Below are 16,043 nucleotides of genomic sequence, written 5' to 3' on the forward strand. Positions count from 1 at the left end.
ATTATTGAAGGTCTTGTTTGTGCATCTTTGGGCTTGGATTTGAAAATAATGCTTGATTGTTGTGAAGTATTATCCAAATCTCTCCATCGCATATCCTCTAATCTCAACGTATTTTCTTCTACAATAGGAAGTTCTGGATTGATATCCCATTTTCCACTAGGTCCTTCTTTGTAGCGATTGTTGCTAATAAACAATCAATGACAGAAAAAGAGAAAAAAATACCAAAACAAAAGTACAATACAGTTTAATTATACCTGTCAATCAATCGAACATTGGAATGAATATACACTAAGGTATCAACACGATCTTCATTGAGCCTATTTCTTTTAACATTGTGAATATAACTATAGGTGCTCCATACTCTTTCTGCAAAAGATGTGCTAATAGGTTGAGATAAAACCTTAATGGCTAATGCTCTCAACTCAGGTGTATCACCACCATAAAAACGCCACCAATTAAGCACCGACATTATATGATTCAATGCATCTATTCTTGCTGCATTTCGGCTAAATCTTCCACTTCTTGATGCAAAAGCCACAAGTTGTGACCTATAAAGTGTAAATAACTCTTCATTTCCAGCATATATGACTTCAAGCACGAGCATTGCACCGTCTAAGATATCATTATCCTTTTCTGCAAAAAAATTGTTTATTAACTATAACAAGAAAATGCAAATGAAATAATAAAATAATTAAATCATTAAACTTTAAACTTTATTAAATAGATAGAATAAAATTTTTACCAAGAGAAACTCGTTTGACCCCTCCTGCTACTGGGATCTTGAGATACTTCGACTTGTAATATTTTGGAGTAAGCATGTGAGCTAGACTATGGAGAGACACATTCATTCTATCCCATCTATTTGAGACAATCTTATGAATCTTTTCATATAAATTTGGTTGTCCTTTTAGATTGTCTTTGATTTTCCCCAACATGTTGTCCATGCCTTCATACACTTCACCAATTATAAGGCCTTCCTGATCACAAAATTTAATCATCTTATATATGGGTTTTGTAATCAATAATGCTAAACGTACATAATCCCAATATTCTTCATCAAGAACAATTGTTTCTATTGTAACAACCTTTTTTTTCATAGTTTCATCCGTGCATGATTGCTTCCACTCGCTTCATCTATCTAAAATTACTGTGAGCCTCAAGCTCTCCCTCACATCAAGCACGCGCTTCAAAGTAGTATAATGTGAAGTAAACCTTGTTTTTGCAATTTTTATTAGCTCTAAGTTTTCATTGCTTGTAAAGATTGCTAGTGCTTTTGAATGATTTGTAATAAACTACACAATTTCTTTACTCTGCAAATATGTTTCTCCCAACCAATGAAACTCGTGTGCCAAATCCTTAAAGATCAAATTAAGTATGTGCACAACACAAGGTGACCAAAAAATATACTTATACGTTTGTTTTAATTCTTCACCTGCTAACTTGCAATTTGCTGCATTGTTTGTAATTACTTGCATTACATTAGAAGGCCCCACAAGTCTAAATCCCGTCTTTAAAAACTCGACAATGTTTACAGCTAACTGTTGCACATTAGAAAAATCGCTTGCATATAAGAACATCGAGCGAACATCGAGCCAAAACAGTTTGATGCAAGTATATTTATCAAGTGTTTGTTCTTGATATTTGTCCAATCGTCGGAGACAATAGAAACTCCAAACTACTCAAACTTTTCTCGAAATTCATTTAACTCTCTATGAACATACTCTTTCTCACTATCAAGCAACATTGTTCGCGCTTTTTCATATGATGGGGGTTTATATCCAGGTACTTTACTAACTGCAGATATCATCTCTTCCCAATATGGTGATCGAAGCACATTGCAAGGTATGCCATTTGCACACAAAATCTGATAATTTTGTGATTTACATCATCTCTTTCTACCTTTTTAAAGGTATCACGAATATCAACTGTTTTTTCGGCTTCTACTAGATGATGTAGTCAGCCTAATAGGCTTATTCGGATTATCAATTCTTGATCTCCTCAACTCAAATGCACTTGATGAAACCTCCACTCGGCGAACTTGCCTCTTAATTTTTCTTGCAAATTCTGTATTTTTTGCAACTACAGGGCAAAAGGCAATCCCAACACTTTATCCCTTTGAAGATCCCATGAGATGTGCAAAAACTCAAGTATATGACCCGTGATAAATATTTTTGCAGTGCCTGCACATAAAAACCTGGGTTCCACCTTGCTTTCCTTGCCCACTCTTCTTTTGTTTCAATACATGGCGCCATAGGACTGTGGTTTTATGCATGCTAGGTGGTTCATCATCTTGGTCATCTTCAGAATAATAGTCGTTCAAGTCATATTCTTGTTCATCTTCCTTATCAAAACAATTTTCATTTCCGTCCTCAAACTGATATGCACAATCAGAAGACCTCTTGCCCTTCTTTGCATTGTCCTTCCCAACACCACTAGACGATTCATGCTCCAAGTCCAAATTGTACAAAGAATCATCATCGTCATCATAATTGTCGTGATCATAGCTTCTGATGGTCATTAATGAAGCAAAGAACATGCAAATATACCTGCATCATAAAAGTATATGAATCAGCCTAAAACACTTTAAAATTTTAAGTAAGCATCATTCATAAAGATGAAAGATCTATCTATAATATACTATGATGAAGCATACAAAAATAAAAAAAGAAAGAGAGAAAAGGAAGGAAAGTTCTTTCAAAAGATTGCATTTATGAAAAATTGTTAAACAAAGACAACATCACAATGAAGAAAGACAAAATTCAGATTGACACTGAATGGGAATTGGGTGAGGTAAATGTAATCTGAGAGAAAAATATGCATTTCAGATTCTCAACTCTCAAGTCTCAATAGATTAAGACCATTAAAAAGTATATGGTTGTCTTTATACTGAGACAAGTTCACAAGGACAAATGGATGACAATAAAAAAAAATGTAGATAACAGAAGAGCTCGATTATGCAGCACATCAAGTACCAGTTCTTACTACCCATGGACAAGTTACCTTCAGCCTAATACTTGTAGTAATTAATTTGAAGTCATTTTTTATTCTAAACACAGAAAGTGAAAACTCAGATTGCTCAACAAATACATTTTTGCTAATCTAGAAATCTAGACACACTAAAAAACTAAGTAGTGGTCATCATTTAGAGTGAATAACTCCATGTAATAGGGAAATAATTCAACTTCTGAAATTTCAAGAGTCAAAAGAATTATGCTTCACCACATGGAATCAACCTAAAACAAAAAACAAACTATTATTAACAGCAAAGGATGGAGAGTGAAGAACACAAATCAATGAAATCATTACTCTCATAATTTACCAATTACTAAAACAAAAAAATAAACATCATTTGGACCCAACCCAACCCACTATGCCTCTTAAATACCTAGTTTGGGTTGGATCCATAAGAATCCAACCCAAACCAAAAGCCTCCACCAAACCATCCTCTCACCTACTCGGTTTGGGTTGGACCCACAAGGATCCAACCCCAAACCACTCTAACCCCCATTTATACCCAATCTCAGTTGGTTGGATCCAACCCATACAATAAGGCACCCGCCACCATCTATAACCCCCACTCTCTGTGTTTTTTTTTACCCTCTCTCTTTGCTTTCTTCTTCTCCCTCTCTTCTCACTCTCTCACCCTCTTGGTTCACCCCCCTCGGCGTGCACACCTCACACAACACCATCTCTACCTCCAGTGAGACCCATCCCGATCCAGTTAATTTTTTTTTTAAACCCAGTCCTAGCCCAACTCTGATTCCATATGAAATAAATTTTTATCCATTTTTATAGCCGATTTCGAGCCCAGCCCAGCCCTAACTGCACCAAATAGTTTGATTTGTCCATATGAAATAGATTTTTATTAATAATTGTAGCCATTTTTTATTTTATCTCAAAAAAAAAAATCTGGGGAGTTGCCCCGAACCCCAGACTATCACACCAAATTTTTTTTGCTATGCCCCTGTTTGCCCCCCCTCACATGAATCCTAGCTGCGCACCTGCCGGTGGTGCTCCCTGTTGGAGCCTCCTCCCCCAACCTTCTCCCTCTTTGTGTGTCTCTGTCGAGCCACCCCCATGCCCAACACCGCCACTTGCCATGCACATGTGGTCAGAGGTCCTCCTCTCCCTAGCTCGCAGCTGGCAAAACCCAACCGTCACCCTGCACCCAGTGTGCCCTTGCTTCGTGTTGGGACTGGTCGAGCCCTCTAACCCAACCCTTGCTTCTTGCCGTCCCCTTTTCACCAAGGACCCAACAGATCCAGAACTCCTAAAAAAAAGGAAAAAAAAGGTCGAGAGGCGAAACAAATTCGAGATAGAGAGAGTGAGAGAGAGAGGGGGAGAGAAGAGATAGCGTACCTGAAGGTCCTAAACATCTTCATCGCCGGAAGTCGGTGGAGGCCACCGGAATTTTTTGAGGTCGCCGAAAACTCGAGAGAGAGAGAGAGAGAGAGAGAGAGAGAGAGAGAGAGAGAGAGAGAGAGAGAGAGAGAGATGATACGTGAAAAAACAAAACCCTAAGTCCCTTTCGATTTTATTTTTTCACGAGTTTTGTAAAATACCCATTTTATCCTTAGCAAAAAACATATTCATGTGTAAAAAAAAATTAAGGGCAAATTCATTCTTTCCACAATAGCGCCCCCCTTTAAAGGGGTACGCGTTCCCCTTTAAAGGGGTACACTCTTCCCTTTAAAGGGGGACACACTTCCTCAATTGAACCTGCGCTTCCCCTCGCGTTTCGGAAGCACCGTGTTTCGCGCTTTCGAAGCGTGCTTCCCCTATTCCATAGGCGTTTTCAGTAACTCTGGATCCGACTCTAGTTAGGGTCGGGGCCTCCCTCTCTTTGTCCCCAAATTTGGGCCCATTTGACCCGATAATAAAAAGAGGCGTGCCTCGCCTTGAGGTGTACACCTCATAGCGTATGAGGCATACACCTAAGACATTTTACGCCTTTTACTTGCGCCTCAATGTACATGGGGCCTCGCCTTGGGGCGAGGCATGCCTTTTATGCCTTGAGGCACATTTTTAATAACACTATTTATAACTAAAGTCTTTCCTTCTGGTATGTTACAACTTACAACATATCAAAAAGTTAACTAAACATAACAAAATTCAAAAGGGGGCAATATTACCAAATTTTGCAACATTAGATGTATATCCAGTATATTGAAACAAATCAATCTTTTGTCATAATATTTGTGAAAGTGGATGCCAATTCACATGTTCAAAGTAAAATTAGTCTATCTCGATATCAAGAAATTTGTTATAATCAATAAAATTTAATTAATTTATAAACTTTTAAACTTCTTGATTCTTTGGATGTACTTACCCGATTTTATTGGTTTTCTTTTGTTTCTAGCAGTGTTGTTAAAAGCGTACCTCGAGGTGCGAAAGGTATGCCTCGAGGAGAGGAGCGGCCTTTGATGCTTTGAGGTGCACCAGTGTTGCGTAAGGCAACATGAGGCGTGCGCCTCATGGGCCTTGAGTCGTACGCCTCAAGGCGAGGCGTGCCTCGAGGATGAGGCACACACCTCAAATGTTGTTTTTAAAAGAAAGAGTGGGAGGCTTGATAAGGTATTCTCCCTTCTCTCTCTCTCGATAGAGGAAGAAGAATGTCGGTAGTCGGTATGTACCCTTTCTCTCTCCCCTTCGTCTCTTCTTCTCCTCCTTCCTTTGCAGATGTTCTTCGTCTTCTGTTCTTCTTCTCCTTCTTCTTCCTTTGTCAATGTTCTTCTCCTTCTCCTTCTTTCTTTGTCGATCTTTTTCTTCTGTTCTTCTCCTTTTCCTTCTTCTAGTCTTCTTCTCCTCCACTTTCTTATTCTTCTTCCTTCACTGATCATGTTCTTCTTCCTCCCCCCTTGTTCTTTCGATATTCTTCTTCAAAAAATTACTATTTTTCTATACAATTAATTAAATAATTGTATATATATTAATTTAATAATTCATTAATTTGTTGCTTAGTGCTTTATACGAATGACATGATATTTGCATTATGTAATTGTATTTACTATGTATAACTATGTATTGTGTATAACATTATGTTATAGAGTGATTCTTGCTTGTTATTGAGATTTTCTTGAAGATTGTTTACCAAATTTGATATATTTTCAATTTGTTGTTTTTTCAATTAAAAAAATGACACCTAAAAACCTGACATGGAAACTTAGAAGTAAAGTTCTAAATCCCACCAATGACAAGAGCCTCATAGGGCATATATAATGCAAATATTGTTCAAAAGTGATGCAAGATGAACTTGCAAGGTTAAAAAACATTTGGTTGGCACAAGGCATGGAGTTCAACCTTGTCCTAATGTGAGCGATGAAGTACGAAACTTCTTCCGTAGGCTTTACAAGAGTATAGGGAGGTTAAAAACAAGGAGAAAGAAAAATTATTTGAAATTGGAAAGAGTGAAATATATTATGGTTCAACATCATCAGTAATAAACAATGAAATTGAAGTTATTGACGGTGGGAAGACAAGTGCAGCTGGTCCAATGGATCGGTTTGTGTGCAAAGAAGCACAACAATCTACATTCAATAGTGATTTCAGGATCCATGTCTTCATCTCATGATAAGAAGGTGGTTTGAATCCTCGATTATAGTTCGCGACTGCTTTCAACATAAGGCCAAAATATAGACTATTACAAAGGTTAAAAGCTAAAGTGTTTGCATAAAAAAACCTACCTATAGCACGGCAAACATCCTTCCTCTCTTCTTTCTTAAAAGCATTATTGATTGTAGATTGTCGTGATTCTTTGCTCGCAAACCGATCCATTGGACCAATTGCACTTCTCTTCCCACTGTCAACAACTTTAATCACATTATCTGCTGCTGATGATGTTGAACCATAATATATTCTACTCTTTTCAATTTTAAATAATTTTTATTTTGCCTTGTTTTTAACTTTCTTATACTCTTTTAAAAGCCTACATAAGAAGTTCCTTACTTCATCACTCACGATGGGACATGACTGAACTCCATGCCTTGCGCCAATTAAATATTTTTCAACCTTGCAACCCCGTCTTTCGCCACTTTTAAACAATATTTGCATTGTATATGCCCTATGATGCTCTTGTCTTTGGTGGGATTTAGAACTTTACTTCCATGTTCTCATGTTGGGTCTTTATGTGCCATTTTTTGAACTGAAAAAACAATAAATTGAAAATATATCAATTTCAATAAACAATCTTCAAGAAAATTAAATAACTAGCAAGAACCACTCTACAACATAATGCTACACACCACTCATAGTTATATATAGTAAATACAATTACATAACACAAATATCATTCTACTCGTGTAAAGCATAAATAAACAACAAATCAATGAATTACTAAATTAATATATATACAATTAATTAATTAACTGTATAGAAAAAAATAATTTTTTGAAGAAGAATATCAAAAGAACAAGAAAGGAAGGAGGAGGAGGAGGAGAAGAACAAAAGAAGGAGAAGAAAAAGAAGATCAACAAAGATAGAAGAAAAAGAAGAAGGAGAAGATGGAAGGAGGAGGAGAAGAACAAAAGAAGGAGAAGAAGAAGATCAACAAAGGCAGAGGAAGAAGAAGACGAAGAACAAGGACACAAAGAATAACAAAAGTAGAAGGAGAAGAACATCAACAGAGGAGGAGGAGGAGGAGGAGGAGGAGGAGGAGGAGATTATTTAACCAAGGATCAGTTAAATTAGTGCGTTGTAGCCGTTTCTTGGAATTTGTTTTATAATTTGGTTTATATTATCCACTTAATATCCAATTTTTCATTAATAGTACATAAATGATTTCACAACATTGGTTTCTTGAGCTTAGTTGCTCGAGCTTTGTTTTTACTGGTATATTGCAGCTCATAAATATAACTTGTTTGACCTAACAAATAGAGTTCAAAGAAGGACGAAGTATTTTTTTTCCCGTCTGCTTGGCTGGGGTAGGGGGGGGGGGGGGGGGCGACAAGAAGTATAACAAAAGGAAGCCACCCTTGTGAAGCAATTGGTTCACGACCTCAACCGTTACCTATCATACCCTATGGATGTAAAGCCTCCAGGTGCACCCCCACCCATCAGGAACGTCTCTCCACTGTTATGTAACACAAACTCTTCTAGTAGGGCAACGTAACCACGTCCGCGACACTTGGACACAACTTCTCTTGTATCAGGTGAAGTCAACCAAACCGAGGTCCATTCCTTTCCTAAAAGTAGATTCAATTAATCCTAACCAAGTCCAGTTTTATCTAATATTATATATAAATACATAAATGCACACACACACACACACATGTGTATACACACCCCCACACCCAAGATTTTTGAAATTCCCATGTCGCACCCTCCGCATCTGCACTCGCACCTATGTGACATAGCTCCACTGCTTCTGCCTTGCGGCAAGGGACATGCACCCTAAGTATTGAACTCTTGATGTCCTTCAGCTTGAATGCCTTAAGCTCACCCACCTATTTAGGTGTGGGGAGCCCCTGTAGGCTGAAGGAAAAATTGTTTTAGCATAGCATGTATGTGTTGATATGTTTATTGGGTTTAGCTTGGTTTTTTAGTGTATTTATTTAGCTTAGCCGTTGAGGAACTTGAGCTTTGGGTGTTCAAGCTGAGGTTGCGGTGTTGTTGAGGCCATTCGAGCTTGACTTGGGCTCGCCACAAGTTTGAACACAATTGTTCTAGCTCAGGTTATCAAATAAAATCTAAAGCTGGTTTATAGTAAAACTAGGATTGACTTAGGATTGAACCAAGTGTACCTGGGTCAAATTTGTTAAGGACTCAAAGTGCTTCCTGTTTAAGTAAATCCTCATTCTTAGAATATAAATTGGACCTGGGTTGACCAAAGTTAGGTGCATTGGGGACATGTTTTTTCAAGTCAAACAACCTGACTCCTTTTAGGTTTAAATCTAATTGGGCACTGGTTGGATTGAAGCCAAACCTATTACCTGTTCAAGAGCAATCTAAGATTATTTTCATGTCAAACCCACATGAGTTGATCTAGCATGGTAATTTTCTCAGTTTTGTGTATCTAGAAACATGCCAACCATATCTCTTTTGATTTCTTTTTCTTGGACAGCATTTTATAACTGGTTAAAAATCAAAAGTCTTAAAATATGGGGTGGGTGCTTTAACAGTCAAAATTGCATCTGGTTGCTCATCTAAGCACCTAGGCAACCTAGGTGCAGACCTAACGCCTAGCAGCAGTTAGGTTCCTAGGTGGGCTCCTAGATGTTGATCACCTTGTCACGAAATGGTGCAGATTCCAATGCACTCCAAGATGATCTCCAAGACTCAAAAACATTATACAAAAGTTAAGAATTGAAAGACATATCAAAATGTAAAAAGATAATTTTATTCACAATGGACATTAAAAGAAATATAAAAATAAAATTACATTCAAGCCTCACTACAATACACTCAACGAAAAATAATGAAAAACCCTAATACTGCCCATCACTCTCTCACCTTACAAAGACACACACCCTCCCATATTTATAGAGAAGAAAAGAAAAGAAGAAAAGAGGGGAAAAGCTCTCAAATGGTAGAGGGAGTCAAACTAGTTTGACTAGCTCCCAACGGCTAGAGTTCTAGCTGTTAGGAGTAAGTCAAAGCTAGCTTGACTTCTCCCATATATATATTAAAAATATATATAATATATATCATTATATTATTTTTATATATATTATATTATAATATATATATATATATATATATATATATTAAACAATATATATACATATATTACATTAATCTTAACCAGAGTTACTGAAAGCTTCTTAGATAGGTGGGAAGCTCGCTTCCCGGAAACTCGCTTCGGAAGCGCGATACTCCTCGCTTTCGAAACTTGATGAGAACCTCGATTCCCCCACGCTTCTCCTATGCTTTCCACATGCTTCATTTATTCTTATTATACGTTCTGTTACTCAACTTTTCATGCTTTTTATGTGTTTTCTCTGACTCTTCTCTCTCTATTCCATGTGCTTTCGCTAAATTGGTACTTGGTAGTCATCATTTTTAGATTTTGTTAAAAATTCAATTCTTACACTAAAAAATCATGAAATTTAATATTGGTCACTTTTATTTTAGTTTTTATTTGTGTTTTATTTTGATTCTCATTCAATTCTTATATTTCTTTTTTTTTTCTCGCTTCCCGCTTCCTATATATTTTAAAATGCATCGCTTCTCGCTTCCGCTTCCCGTATCGTTTCCCGCTTCCGCTTCCTAGTCTGGCAACCTTGATCTTAACACACCTAAATTGGAAATTTTCTATATGTTTATAACATTATAGTCGTCCTTTAATATGTTTTTAAAATATTTAAGATTTTCATTTTTTGTTAGCCTCTGGAAGGTGCCTAGGTGCTCGCTTAGGTGACACCTAGTGTCTAAGCACAGCCTAGCACAATTGACTACATGGATAAGTACATAAGGAACAACACCCTGTCATTACTAAAACACATCCAAACAAACAAATTTTTTTTATGAATTTAAAATGTACAGGCTTATAATAATAAACTTAATTAGGTTAATTGACGAATGACTCAATCTATGAGAATAACTTGTATGATTTTTCAGTTTTGCCTCGCAAATAAAAATGAAATGACCACATATTCCAGATATGGGAAAAAGAATTGCGGTCTGATCTTAAAAACCCTAAGGCTCCATCATAAGGAATATAAAGAAATTAATATCTAAGTTAGACACCAGATAAAGAGTGAATAGCCATGAGTTGTTGAAACGTGCAATGCCAGCTGCAGATATCTTGGATACATTTATGATGATAATTGTGGTTGGCACAGCAGGTTGTTATAGCTGCCAACTGGGGGTTTTGATTGTTAGTCTACAACTATAGAACTCAGGGAGAACCATTGATAGGAAATGGTGGAAGACTATCAAGATCACTGGGGTGCATTGTTACTATTCTTACCTAAAGACAATGCGAACTTTTAATCATCAATAGGAAGCTCAAAACCTGGGACGCATAGTGCATACATGAATATCAGATAACCTGATAAATATTTCTGAAGTACAGAAGAAAACTTAAAAATCTTTACACAGCGGAAGATATAAATAGGCGTGGATCAATTAGAGGTAATATTTAAACTAAGAATTAATGCATATATGATTGAACCATGCAATAATTTAGAACCAATAACGAAGTCACATATAGACCAATTACGATAAGATATTGTCAATGGAGAAGACATCTTCTTGTTGTCTTTATCTTTGCCAGCACATGAAGTAAGGAATTAAAACCATACCTGTCAGTCTGCTTTCCATTGGACCACTAACTTGATGTTATGCTGTATTCGCTCCTAGGGTCTACACAAGGTTATCAGAAATGGATTGACTGGTTTATCAAACATCAATATTTTATTGTGCTGTTGAGTTCAACCTTCTTAGAGTTTTTGTGTCTGCTTCAGCTTCGTCCTTGGAGTTGACTCGTTATGATAAGTCTGGTTTGGCCCAAAGCATGGGTGGTGCTCAGTCATGTGAACCAAGGTGTGCACTAGGTGACTAGCATAATCTTGGCAACCTTGTACTGCTTAGTCTGCTGTATCTGTCATGATTCTTGGCTTGAGCATTTCCTACTTGGTACTACAATGAATTGACACAAAGACGGAGGGCCGGAATGGTCTAAAGATGGAACATGTTTGAAGAATGATCTAATAACAAGCGGCTATTCTTCTTATACTTTGGCTTGCTGGGCATATTGAAGCTTATCACTTGCTGCATAATTGCTCATGTATCCACCCTAGATCCTCTATTGTTTATGATAGACTAGACTGCATTACTTGCCAGATGATTCTAGAAATTACTTGAGCCAAACATTTAAAGTTCTTGCAATCTCTCCACAAGTTGACGTATAAAATTTTTCTTAAGCACAAAAAAGGGCTAAATGGGCAGAAGTGAACCTATTGATTAGTGCATGTACATAACACAATCATATTGATGATGTTTGTGTATGCTTATTTTAGTTGAGGCATATTCTATTTATACAAGTCCAAGTGATGTACAACACATTGTTTTTTGCACAAAACCATAAAAGAGAAATATATGCTGCAAATTCCATTAACACTTTTAGTAATTAATCTTTAGTGGTTATAAATGCTAGTTGATTTATATTTCTGATAGCTCAAACACATGGTTTTTTTGAATCTATTATAAAGTATAGTGGTTATAAGTGCTACTTGATTTATATTTCTGATAGCTCAAACACATGATTTATGTGCTTATGATAGGGTATGCAGTTCTTGTTATCTAAATTTGTGAATATGCTTTCTTACATATCTGCTTGCTGGCTTGGTAAGAGTGCACAACATATGAAACATCTTTAGACAGCTTTTCTTATAGAATCTGACCTTGTCATGTGTGGGACAGTTGTAGCAGCAGCCGTAATAGTAACAGCAGCAGTTGCACCAGCAGTCTGAGTACCACATCTAGTGATAGTGAGAATGGAAGAGCCAATAGGACCAGTGATGTTGAAGCTGATGCTGATTCTCTTGCCTGCAAGGAGTCTGGCTTAACTTCCAGTAATCAGTGTGATACTGATGGTCAAACAGTGGTAAGGGCCTTTATTTCATTGAAATAAACATCTCTTTTGTTCACATGACCAAATATTTTCGTGTTATATCTGCACTATCCTGTTGGATAGTATGTTGGCTTTGACATTCTGTGGCAAGTGCATACTTCTTGTTACCTTGTTATGTGTTTTACCTTCCTGAGAGATTGTTCTTTCCTAGTTCATGTTGCATTGAATTTTAGTAACTCATAGTTCTGAAGCTAATCATGAATATTATGAAAAAGGCTTACAACATGTGCTTGTGTATGCATATATCTGCAATTTTCAAAGTTGGTTTATGGCACTCAAATGACATGGTCAGGGAGGTTTAGAAGTTTGATGGGAGTGTACCCCCAGCTAAGATGCTGCTCCTGTTGTCATTCTTTTGCCACCTTGCACCTAGGGAAATGGTGGGTGTCGTAGGGAAAGCAAAATAAAAATCTGAATTATATATACAAGAAGGCAAGACCCTACCAGTCGTGATCCTAATGTTTCTTCTATGGTCATCATCATTAATCTTTTACTTATAGTGAAAACAAACACTAAATTAGGGTGTTACAAAATGATATTATAGATCACTAATTATGCCTAAATTGGGGTGTTACACAATGATACTATAAAACACTAATTAGAACAGATGTTGCAAGCATGCCACCTATATGTGCTGTAGAAAAGGGTTGGCACTCGTAAGTGGTATCACATCATATGCACAATTAGCTCTAATAAATACAAATATTGCAATACAATTAAAGTTAGCATCTCTCCTACTATGTCACATAGGTGCAGGTGCGGATGCGGGTGTGGGTGTGGGTGTGGAAGGTGTGACACGACAATTTCAAAAACTTGGGTGCGGGGTTGCAGATATTTATATGTGTATTTATGTATATAATATAGATAAAACTGGACTTGGTTAGGGTTAACCCAATCCACTTTGGGTCAGAAGTGGACCTCAGTGCGGTTTTCACTTGACACAAAAGAAGCAGTGTCCAGTTTCCCTTTTAGAAGTGTTCATGTTATGTAGCTCTCCTTAAGTTGTGGATCATGTTCAAAGATGTGCAACTTGTCCTTTAGGTAATTGTGCCAAGCACTAGGCAATCGTTTTGTAAATATGGCAACTACTTGGTCTTTAGTGTGATAATGACAATTGATGTAGGAATGCTTAGACCTCTCAACTGATACAGGGTTACATGACAATTTTATTGCAATTTTTTTTCAACAATATGTTAAAACAACAGTAGTTTGTACTTGTAATGAATTGGGATCATTTCTATTAGTGGCCATTGTTCAAAGCACCCTTGACATAACATGTTATACTGTTGTTCTCTTTAGTGTTTCCGTGTGGCCGTGGGAGAATGCATGAGTGGCATTTTCTATGTGAGGTAGTCAAATATTGTGTCACACACTTTGTAACGCCCCAAAATTTTAACCCTAATTTTTAAGGTTTTTTTTTGAACAACGGAAACAAATAATAATTCCAAGGTTAAGCATTCCGGAACGATACAGGAAGGTAAAAGCAAACCACACAATTTATTTTTATTTCAGTAATAATAGAATCAAACATCAAAGTTTCCACATTATGAGTCTCAAACAAAATCACATTTGAAAGTGAGTAGGACCACCCAGGAACATGTAAATCAAGTCTCGATCGATGCCTCATTCCGCAATCACTCATAAACTCTACTCTTCACCTGAAAAATGATAAATTATAGGAATTAGACTGCAGCTGTCTAAGTAGGAATTCCTGTAACCTTTCTTGCAGATATATCGTGTGTCATGTATCTGATGTGGGGTGTCGTGGGTGATTTTCAGCATATATAAGATCAAATAAAGAAACTCTACAATCACAGTAACATGTATATCATTTAACCAACACCCACAACATTTGCAGGGATAACATTTAGCTACACATCAACATGATTTAAACATCTTATATGTTACAATTTCTAAAATATGCTGCAGGTAAAGAATTACATTCAGGAAGAAATATTGAACTGCAACTACAAGTTTCAATCATACTACTCAGTGTGGCCGAATCACCTGTAACGAAAGAAAACATTCGGGGGTTTATTATTCATGGGTGCTTTATTAACCCAAACGTTCTAACCGAAACTGTAAATCCTAAGGGAGCGTCCAGTGACCGAGAAAGCCTCCCAAAGGCCAAATCCAAAACATGATGCATTCCTAACTTCTGCAGAAGTACAAAGAGCTACCACCTAGGACATATTGGTAGTCTGGGTCCCCCAACTCTGAGGACTGAGAACCAACGAGTCATTTTAGCTCGAAACAATTAAACACGTCTTCAGAGTTTTGTACCACCTACCCTCTCCATGGTAAGCCCGAATCTGAGCGGGTTAATCATTTCATTTAATTATTTTCCCGAAGTATTGAGGCGTTTCTCCATCTACCTCCAACTACCATAGTAATAAGTTCCCAACCTTAGTCATTTTACTAAGGTACACATACCTCAAAATTTTTTTTTATATTTATTGCACAAACCCACTCAGAGTGCTCCGGTGCCTTTAAACCAGTCAAACACACAGGTCCCGATACCTTTAAACGAGTCGGGCACTTAACATTTAAGATTAAGTTTTTCATCAGTTTTATTGCCTTAGCACACAAGCTAACAACCCAAGTACTCGCATCGGGTAATCACTCATATTGCCCATTAGGCAGGGTTTCCCAAGCCACTCAAGACATATACTTATACCAGCCTTGAAACGGAAATGCATTTCCAGATATTTATTTACATGTTGGGCACTAACCAAGGTTAAACATAATGAGCAGGAACTATGGTAAAATCAAAACCCCTTATGTGTAGGACATAGTGTAACCCGTAACTAGAAACATTCGCATGCATGTGAGTCCTTTTAATAAAACATAACCAGCACATCAGCATATGCTGACATAATGTACAGGGTATTGTCAACAACAAATGCTCTTTAAATAACTAACACCTGGAGGCTGCAATCCTGATATAGCCAATCTATTGTGCGTGTGTGATACAACAAGCTGCAAGTGTAAAATGATGAATGCAATGATGATTACAACAACTACATAGCAGGTTACAATTTCAGAGCTACTCAAGCATGTAACTGCATTGAACAGGTGAGTATTAGCTGCACTACTGTAGCATAACTTTCATACCCTGTGATTCTTTAGCTGGCACACAACCCATCTGTATCACACTTACCTTCAGCCAACCACATAGATGACCTTAAACCAACGTTTAAAAACTCACTGAGTCAACTCGTTGACTCGGCTCGGCTCGACCCTCCAGCGGGTCAACCCGGTAAGGCATACTCGGGTGGCCAAGACTCGGGCATGACTCGGCTCGACTCGGCCTGACTCGGCCGAGTCACGAGTCACGTAGAACTCGGGCGAGGTCTGTCGTTTTCGGATTTACAGAACTCGCTGGAGCACTCGCGCGACTCGGGACAAGTCATGGGTCAAAAATAATCGGACAACTCGGACGGTTTGTGTTAATGGCATTTTCGCAATATTA

General features: G+C 37.4%; 1 protein-coding gene across 2 annotated transcripts in view; it reads left to right on the forward strand.

The window, feature by feature from the left end:
• The window catches only part of LOC149822016 (mediator of RNA polymerase II transcription subunit 13-like), a 126,707-nt gene that overhangs the window by 65,921 nt on the left and 44,743 nt on the right, over positions 1–16,043 (forward strand). For both annotated transcript variants that reach the window (XM_089980094.1, XM_089980095.1), the window contains one exon: positions 12,361–12,544. In XM_089980094.1, the coding sequence (XP_089836220.1) occupies positions 12,361–12,544 (184 nt within the window). The remainder of the gene's footprint in view (positions 1–12,360; positions 12,545–16,043) is intronic.

This window comes from Nuphar pumila, chromosome 11 (genome assembly GCF_984573655.1).
Source record: "Nuphar pumila chromosome 11, dmNupPumi1.hap1.1, whole genome shotgun sequence".
Taxonomy (NCBI): domain Eukaryota; kingdom Viridiplantae; phylum Streptophyta; class Magnoliopsida; order Nymphaeales; family Nymphaeaceae; genus Nuphar; species Nuphar pumila.